Source organism: Scylla paramamosain, chromosome 9 (genome assembly GCF_035594125.1).
Source record: "Scylla paramamosain isolate STU-SP2022 chromosome 9, ASM3559412v1, whole genome shotgun sequence".
In the NCBI taxonomy this organism is placed as follows: Eukaryota; Metazoa; Arthropoda; class Malacostraca; order Decapoda; family Portunidae; genus Scylla; species Scylla paramamosain.
In genome coordinates, this window is record NC_087159.1 from 6,557,501 (window position 1) to 6,567,500 (window position 10,000).

Below are 10,000 nucleotides of genomic sequence, written 5' to 3' on the forward strand. Positions count from 1 at the left end.
TAATTCATAAAAAAAAAGTAAATAATAAATAGATAAATACATAGGAAGACGATGCATCAATAGTATGAATTCCGTACAAATACAGCACCTCCCCTCCCACAAGCCAGAACTGCCCATACAAGCCCACACCAACCCATACAGGCTGCCCATACAACCTATACAACCGTCCAGGAATGAAGCCTACACACTCCATAGACTTAACACGCTAATAAAATCATAAACAACGGGAAAAAAGGGAAGAGAAACACAGGTAAACAAGAGACTTACCTGTATTTCCTGTAACAACTGCGCCTTCTTCCGTCTGATGTCCAGAAGCAGCTGTTGCTCCTCCGGCGTCAGGTCTGCGGCAGGAGAGAAGGATTGGAGTTAGTAAAGCTGACTAATGCACTCTTTGTAAACCCCACACACACCTTGGAGAGAACTGGTGTCATGGATGCACGCGCATGGACACTCACGTACACACACACACACACACACACACACACACACACACACACACACACACACACACACACACACACACACACACACACACACACAAAGATGCTTTTCACACGGCACACTTTTTTTCCCTTCTTTATTTGCATATATCCCAACATGAACCAGCGAGGCGTGAACACACACACACACACACACACACACACACACACACACACACACACACACACACACACACACACACACACACACACACACACACACACACACACAATGTAAAAGTACAAATACACATGCATACTACAAAAAAAAATGTTATAGTTTACTTTTACTTACGTTCAGAAGATTTATTATTTCAAAAAAAAAAAAAACTTGAATTCACGAAAGTTACGACTGAAGGAAGATAAAAAAACAAACAAAAAAACAAAAGGAAAATGACTAAGGAAAATCTGTGAAAGGCAAGGTGTGCTGAGGATTAGCAGCGTTACCTTAGCTAACACCACCACCTCGACACACCTGGCTGGGATACGATACACCTGAGGGAGCGAGAGAAACACCTGTGGGGGCATATCAGGTGTAAACACGACGTTCATTAGTGAGGAGAATAACATCACCTGGTTTTCCCTTTTCCTGTCATTGTAGCAGGCCAGGTAACAGCAACGCAAGCAGCGGCAGGGGAAGGGACAGCTCAGTTTGCCTATGCTTCCACACCCTGCGATCCAACATTAGCGAGGAGCAGAGGAGGCGTCATTCTGCCGCTCCGCCGACCACGCCCTCTGCTGGTGTGGTCGTGCTACCAAACACACTCACCATTCGCCGAGAGGAAATAATAAACAAAAAATAAAGAAATAAAAAAAATTTAAAAATCCACCGGAACACAACCGCGGGAAACGTTCACTGGCCACTCGGTTCAGTCAGTTCAGGGACTATAACTTCAACACCTTAATGCTTCACCTAGTGTTCCGTTTCACTAGTTCAGGGGGCTTGTCGGTGAGTGAGGCGTGGCGAGAGGCGAGGAGACGCAGCTGTGGGTTGTGTATCTTAGCTTGAATGTGGAGGCTTTGACACTCACCAACACGACCACCACACCCTCGCTCTCATCCTCTCATCCTCACCCCGCCTGGGACACTGGGGACACTGACCACACGGACGGCCAATGGTTCTCCCCCTTGTCCCCTTCACCCCACGCTCCGATGAGCTGTGGGCGTCGCTGCGGGTGACGGTGGGTGACGAATGACGCCCCGCTGAGAGAGGAAATGTTGCTAGGGAGCTGCGAGGCAATGACCAATCAGGCGCTGAGGCGTACAAACAAGAAGCGGTGGAGGAAAAGTGTGTGAGGCAAGACAGGATACGCGTCGAGATGGAGAAAAAGTGCCTGAAAACAAAGGAGCGAGGGGGGGATAAAACAATGGGTGGGATGGGGGATGAGCAGGGATGGTTAAGATAGAGTGCTTGGCCAAGTGCTGGATGGGATAGGTCAGTGAAGAATGCAGGGTGCGTGAGGAGACAGAAGGACGAGGGGGTCAGGATAGCGAGGATAGGATGCTTGGGTGGCGTGCAGGATGGGGTAGGTCAATGAGAAGAGCACCACTGGATCACATGACCGCCACACACACTCTTCTCTTTCCCCGCGGAGAAAAACAATACTATCTTTTTTGTATTTGTGTGTGTGTGTGCGCGTGTAGCTTGCACGGAAGGCGAGAGAAAGAGGTAAGAAAAGAAAAAGAAGCTTCCTCAGTCACAAAGGAAGGATGATCGAAGCAGCAAGCCAAGGTGATCACGAGGCTGCAACGCAATACACGCCGCTCAGATGCTGGTGTTGTGTGGTGCTCCTCAAAACCTTCCCCACCAAACCTTCGTGTCCTCCTGATCCCTCCTCATCCCCTCCACTCTCCTATGATTCAACTGACTCCCGTGTCCTCCTCATCATGCCCACACTATTATGATTTAACTTTCTACGATTGGTTCACGTCTGCATAATCACCACCACCACCACCATCATCATCTTAGTTATCCATCCTGCAAGTGTTTGTATAACCTTCTCTCCACACTCGGAAGCTGCTCATTATATATATATATTTTTTGTTGTTATAATTCGTTTCCTGTTTTAAGTCACTGGCAATAATCATCACTATCATCATCACTAACATCATCATCATCATCATCATCATCATCATCATCATCAACACCATCTAGGAGACTGCTTTGTGAATTCTATACATGTGCTTCTTATTTTGCGGTTTTTATAAATGAATGGTTGTTGTAAAGCTTTTAATATAGTCACTGTAATTTGGGAAAAAAAATCAAACAGAAAAGTATTTGTGGTCAATAAAACTATCTATCTATCTATCTATCTATCTATCTATCTATCTATCTATGACGTGTTCTGGCCTGGGACAACAAGAAGGAAGTACAAAATAAAAGGCCCACTGAGGTGCCAGCCCCTAAAAGAGAACGAACAGCCCCATGAATTATCTCCCTCCCTACACTCCCAACTCTCTCAAATACCCATCACTTCCACGCCACCACCGCAAAACTTTACCACATCATCCGCCCATCTAGTTGTCAGTCTGCCTTATGTATCAAAAATTCCTCGCACTTCCCACTCACCACGAGAACCCAACGCTGAGGTCAAACACGTGCACTCACCACCACCACCACCACCACCACCACTACCACCACCACCGTATCCTTCTGCTGGTAATCCATATTAACCTCCTCATCCTTACTGGCGGGGAGGGAGCAAACTTACCACGTCACTCAGAACGCACATAAGACGGCCATGGGAATGAGGGGAAGGGGGTACCCTAAAAAAAAAAAAGCCAAACACGTGCTGGAGACTCACTAATATCCGTTAATTCCTTCCCACGCTCCAAAAAAAAAAAAAAAAAAAAAAAAAAAAAAAAAAAAGAGTAAGAAAGAAAGAAAGAAAGGAAGGAGAAATAAAATAAGGGAGAATTGCACCAAGTGGGATTCGAACACGTGCAATAATATCAGTTATGCAGGAATCTGACCAGTGAACGACAAAATACCTGGTTCGGTCATTCCACGGCCCTGTATTGGCTGACCCACCAAGCCCACGCCCCAGAGAGAGAGAGAGAGAGAGAGAGAGAGAGAGAGAGAGAGAGAGAGAGAGAGAGAGAGAGAGAGAGAGAGAGAGAGAGAGAGAGAGAGAGAGAGAGAGAGAGGTGAAATATTGACCCCGGAGACGAATCGAACACGTGGTATCATGTTTGCGTTTGTCATCCGAGGACTTAACCACCAAGCAAAAAATAAAAATAAACAAATAAAATAGATAAATAAATAAATAAATAAATAAATAAACACTGGTAGAGTATGTAATTGAATAACCTGCAACTTGCCCAACAGTCTCTGGCACCGTGTTGAATACTGTAATGACTAATTGATTGTGAACTCCTCTGATCTCTTACTATTGAACATTCGAGGAGCCCAAATGCAGAAAGGGAAGTACAGAGACCATTTCCAAAAAAATTGCCAGATAACACGTTCAAACTTTGTTAATGAAATCTCAAACGACAATATTTCAACAATGTTTGCAAATAATACGACTTTCAGACCTTATAGACACTGTGATAGAGGGGGGGGGGCAGATTATCCACTCCAACAATAAATAAATAAATAAATAAATAAATAAATAAATAAATAAATAAATAAATAAATAATAAATAAAAAAAAATACGGGGTTGCAGCTAATGTATTATGAAGAATGAAGACTCCCAGTATGGATGCTCTGCCCATTCTGCATTGACCCCATTTGACGTCTTATTTAGGAAGTATGGGAAGTTATTAAGAAAGGGAGAATACAAGACGAAAATGGGAATACAGTGGGAGAGTACAGTTCACGGGGAGGGCAATCTTTTCAATCTCTTACTAGTGTGTCAGGTGCGGGTTGAGCAGGGCGGTTGTCAGTTGGAAGACTTAACATTAAGGGGAATTAGAGGCCAGTGGAAGTGAACAGAAGGACAAGATAAGTGCAATTAGTAAATAAATAAGTGAAATAAGCAAGTAAACAAATAAATCAATAAATAAATAAATGAATAAATAAATAACCGAATAAATATATCAAGCATCCAGGGAAATTTTAAGGCACTTCTGCATGACATTCTGAAACTGGCCTCGGACTGTCCTCTTTAGGGATTGGCACCTTTTTTGAGTCTGTTTTTATTTGCTTTCCCCACCAGTTACGTTGACCTTGACCCTGGCCAGAATCCCTAAAAAAAAAATAAAAATAAATAAATAAATAAATAAATAAAATCAGAGCAACATCAACATTTCATCCATAAAAAACAACAAATAAATAAATAAATAAATAAAATCCTGCCAAGTGGAAACGAAGCACGAACACAAACACGCATTTTCTCTCCCCTCCCCCCACCTTAGTTAAACACCCCTACAAGTCAACCCTTCCCTCCCTACATACACAAGCTTACACCGCTACCGACGACACTGACCCAGACTGCTCACCAGACCACTACTAGACTACAGAACTTGTATTAAGACCCACTTCTAGAATCACACACGCATCCTTGAGGACCTTGATGACTTCCACTACAACCAGTTACGAGTAGTCAAGATTAAGACTCGTGTTCTCAAATGTCTCGCGTCTTATCTCGACTATTTTTAGCAGGCACTAGTGGACATGAGGGGGGGGGCAATGAGGGGAGAGGGGAGATAGAGAAGGCGGGTTCAAGGTAAGGTTATTTTTTCTGTGATAGTTTAACGAGGAATTTTACATTATTAAATAGGAATGCACTAATATGAACGTAATTAGTCCTTTGTAGCATTTAAAAATAGTTATTATGAGAGAGAGAGAGAGAGAGAGAGAGAGAGAGAGAGAGAGAGAGAGAGAGAGAGAGAGAGAGAGAGAGAGAGAGAGAGAGAGAGAGAGAGAGAGAGAGAGAGAGACGGCAACTTCGCAATGGAAATACAACATTGCCAGAGTCGACACGAGTTTAGCGAAACACACCAGGTAAAATACACTACAAAATAAATACCAAAATAAATGCAATCTATACAAAAAAAAAAAAAAACTCCACTTTTTACCAGCACCATCACTACAGCATTTCCACGCCCACGTACGCGCCTGGGCAGCTCACACACTCGAGTATTCAGTTACCCTTCTAATAATTACTGCAACATTTCAAGAACAGATTTTCCTCGAATTTAAACTAGAACTAATGATACTAATACATTTTTCCACTATACAGCGCTGGATTTTCATACCATTAAGATATTTCCAACAGCTACATCGCCTTGCTCACTCAGAGAATATCTACGGAGTGAGGAAGTGGGGAGAGCAGGAGAAGAATGCATTAGAAGCGATAAGAAGATAAGAAATTAGATGGTTTGGGCACGTAGTAGGAAGAGAACACCAGAAAATAGTAGACAGAAGCTGCAGAAAACTAGTTGAGGGAAGATGAACAAGCGGAAGGCAGAGAATGAGATGGAGGGATGCAACTGCGGTAGAACTGCAAAGAATGGGCGTCACAGGGGAGGTGCAAGGGACAGACACACTTGGGGGGAGACACGTACATGGCGCCAATCCCTCTCTAGAGAAATTACGATAAGAGAAGTAAAAGAAGATTTCATTTCTACACGTTCTCCATAATAAGACACCTAAATATAACTAGTATGAGCTCAAAATGATGTCATTATTATCGTTATCAAAGAAAGCGCGGGGAAAAAAAAAAAAAGGGATCGGTGATGAAAGAAAACGTAACCACAAAGTGACTAAAGAGGACGATTTGCTTTAAGGGGTGACCTTGGTAAATTATTGATGTACGCTATTTTGGTGTGTGTGTGTGTGTGTGTGTGTGTGTGTGTGTGTGTGTGTGTGTGTGTGTGTGTGTGTGTGTGTGTGTGTGTGTGTGTGTGTGTGTGTGTGTGTGTGTGTGTGTGTGTGTGTGACAGCAAAATTAGTTAATCCATCATGTGACAAACTGTGTTCTCTGCAGATAATAAAGCGAGGCGGGGAGGGAGGGAGGGAGGGAGGGAGGGAGGGAGGGAGGGAGGGAGGGAGAGAGAGAGAGAGAGAGAGAGAGAGAGAGAGAGAGAGAGAGAGAGAGAGAGAGAGAGAGAGAGAGAGAGAGAGAGAGAGTTATTCAGCAAAAACTCCATTAATTTCACGACGAAGATACAAACGACACGTGACTCTCTCTCTCTCTCTCTCTCTCTCTCTCTCTCTCTCTCTCTCTCTCTCTCTCTCTCTCTCTCTCTCTCTATCTATCTCTCTCTCTCTCTCTTGGATGACATATTGACTGTCGACCTGAAGTTCTAAGGGCATGAGAGTGACACTTGCAACCTTACACCCTCCCCTCCCCACTCCCCACAACAACCAGCGCCCCTCTCCCCTTCCCCTCCAGAGCCCCCTTAAGGTGAAAGGTCGCGCCCCCACCATTAAAAAACAGAAACCGTTGAGTAAATAAATAACGGGGAGGAGGAGGGAGGAGGGGGAGGGGAAAGACAGGGTAATTTAGTGAAGGGAGAGAGGGGGAAGGGGAGGGGGGATAATAGAAAAAAAAAGTAAGTAGAAGTTGTGAGGTTTAGGAGGGGACGGGACTAGGGGGGATGAAGGTCCATGGGGGTGACCTGACCAAAACATACATACATACATACAGACAGACAGACAGACAGACAGACAGACAGACAACAATACGCAGGATAACGGCTTGATATGATTAGCTTGTTCTTTGTGACGATGCATAGCTCCACTAATACCCTTGTGGTGCTGGTGGGCATAAACCGTTGCAGGTCACCGTAACAAACTCAAGCCTTTGTATAGCACTGTCTTGCACTACAGCACTATAACACCACAAAGCACTGCAGCACGTGACGGAAATAACAAAACAAAGCCTTCCTCCTTCAGCACGCACATACACGTCCACGCCACTCAAGGCCCCTCGCTCACGCACGCACATATACACGGCGGGCAGGACACTGAATGGTGCGCACCCAGCGAGGCACCGAAGCTTGCTCATCTCCCTCCATCGCTCTCTCTCAGTGTCCCCTTTAAGCCGCGCCGTTTTCTATGACGCGCGGGGGGAGCGGAGGCTGGAGCTCTTTTTTTAGGGGATACTACACTACTTCAATATGAATCATGACAATTTTATTTTACTTTTTTTTTCGTGATTTTTCCTTCAGTTCATAAGCTCTTGCTTCCTTCCTTTCCTTTCCTTTCTTTTTCTCCTTTCCTCCAGTCCTCTTCTGATCTGAGGCAGTAAAACGGACAATTACATAAAGGAGGAGGAGGAGGAGGAGGAGGAGAATCACACGCACTTTGCAACATGAGAGGGAATACTAAGCCCCACAAAGGGATGACAAACAGAAGTGGAATTAAAAAGAATCAAATAAAAAAAAATGTTTTACAAAGTTAAAAATAAGACACAAGAAAAAAAAAACGTAGGAAGAGACTATGTTCAACAAGTGCTTCTTTAATGTGCGTGGGAAGGAGGAGGAGGAGGAGGTGGAAGAGGAGGAGGAGGAGGAGGAGGAGGAGGAGGAGGAGGAGGAGGAAGAGGAAGAGGAGGAGGAGGAGGAGGAGGAGGAGGAGGTAAAAAGAACATTGGAATGAGTGGGTGGTGCTGGATTGCGGTGTGTGTGTGTGTGTGTGTGTGTGTGTGTGTGTGTGTGTGTGTGTGTGTGTGTGTGTGTGTGTGTGTGTGTGTGTGTGTGTGTGTGTGTGTGTGTGTGTGTGTGTGTGTGTGTGTGTGTGTGTGTGTGTGTGTGTGTGTGTGTGTGTGTGCAGGGCGTGGGAGAAGGGGCGTGGTGTGGGGGCGAACGGTACAAGGGAGGAGGAAAGCAATTGTCAGGGGCGTGAGGTGAAAGGTCAGAGAGGGTGACATGCATGGTTCAGGAGGTTATGATGCTCACTACCACCTCCTCTTCCTCCTCCTCCTCCTCCTCCTCCTCCTCCTCCTCCTCCTCCTCCTCCTGCGTAATAAGTCCTTCCGCCTCCCAAGATAAGACGTTCTTTCATGGCACGGGGCACGAGAGAGAGAGAGAGAGAGAGAGAGAGAGAGAGAGAGAGAGAGAGAGAGAGAGAGAGAGAGAGAGAGAGAGAGAGAGAGAGAGAGAGAGAGAGAGAGAGAGAGAGAGAGAGAGAGAGAATAGAGGGGGAAGGATGTGCGTGTTGAAAGAGAAGAAAGAGAAGGAAAAAAAAATAAAGGAATGAGTGTGAAGGGCGAGGAGAGGTGAGGGGAGGTGAGGGGAGGTGAGGGGAAGACGGGAAAGATATGTGTTGGAAAAAGAAGGAAGAGGGAGGAAGGTGTGAGAAGGAAGAGGAAGGGAAAGATTCTTGGTGTGTTCGAGTGAATGTTCTCTCTCTTTTTCACTCTACTTATACTTCACTCTACTTATAATCTTCATCATCGTCATCACCATCGCCATCATTTGCAGCATTTTTTATTTTTTTCTATTCCTTAAAACATCATTAAGGAAAACCATGACACTTAATGTTTGTCTTTCTTTACATCTTTCTTGCTTCATGTTTATCAGTTTAGAATTCTCCTTCAGATACCTTTCAAAACACTCCATAACACTCCAGTTCATTTATTCATTATTTCCTTGTTCTTCTTCCCTTACTTCTTGTTCTTTCAGTTTCCATCCTCACAACTAAATCAACTAGGCCTCTATGTGCTCTCTTTCCCTCAACACATACTCACAACCACCTACAGTTCACTTATCCATTATTCCCTAGTTCTCCTTTCTTTACTCCTTGTTCTTCCAGTTTCCATCTACACAACTATATCAACCAGGCCTCAACATGTTCTGTCTCTCTCAACACATACCCACAACAAGATATTCAGTGACACTCCCACCTTCTCTGTACCTTTCCTTCTACGCACAGTACACACATATACAGTACATATACAGCATTCAAGGGGCGGCGCGGCAAGGAGAGTGCAGCATCCACCTTACTTTCTTGCTAATTCATGATGCCCTTTGCTTTCCTCTATGTCAAAGGTAACACTGATTGTCCCCTCCTCCTCCTCCTCCTCCTCCTCCTCCTCCTCGGGTAGTCTTCCCACGCCTCCTTTCCCGGTATATGTTGTAACACTTCTGATCTATAACGAGTCATTTTCCTTTCTCTCTCTTTAACTAAACTGGGGCAGCGCAGATAACTTATTTTTCCGGCGTGACCTTTACCAGAGGGAGTATTTCAGCCTGTGTCTTGTTTTGCTGCGCGTGTCCATGCCAGACGTGTGTGTGTGTGTGTGTGTGTGTGTGTGTGTGTAGAGGGGTGTGTGTTTTGACGTCGTATCATGCTTCCATCAAACGGTTTTATTTAACGGTTCTTATGATCAGTCAGTCAGTCAGTCAGTCAGTCAGTCAGTCAGTCAGTTAGTCGGTCAGTCAGTCATTCAGTCATTGCATCATACTTCCATCAAACGCTATTACTTAACGTTTTTGATGCAGTATTTTTTAGTCAGTCAGTCAGTCAGTCAGTCAGTCAGTCAGTCAGTTGTGCAAAGTCTCGTTAGGTCAAATTTATCTTTCTTTTTTTTTCTTTTCATCACTTAATATTACAAAAATGTTCAGCTGA

At 44.5% G+C, this 10,000-nt stretch overlaps 1 protein-coding gene across 2 annotated transcripts in view; it reads right to left on the minus strand.

Annotated features, from left to right (window-relative positions):
* The window catches only part of LOC135103467 (cytohesin-1-like), a 213,120-nt gene that overhangs the window by 109,853 nt on the left and 93,267 nt on the right, over positions 1 to 10,000 (minus strand). Inside the window, exons 1-2 of one of the 2 annotated variants that reach the window (XM_064009803.1) lie at positions 1,053 to 1,603; positions 268 to 341 (exon numbers count right to left, since the gene is read on the minus strand). Coding sequence is in view for 1 of the 2 variants with exons in the window: in XM_064009802.1 (XP_063865872.1) it covers positions 268 to 341 (74 nt within the window). In the remaining variant the exon portion in view is untranslated. Of the gene's footprint in view, positions 1 to 267; positions 342 to 1,052; positions 1,604 to 10,000 lie in introns of those variants that run through there. The other variant, XM_064009802.1, reaches the window with a different exon arrangement.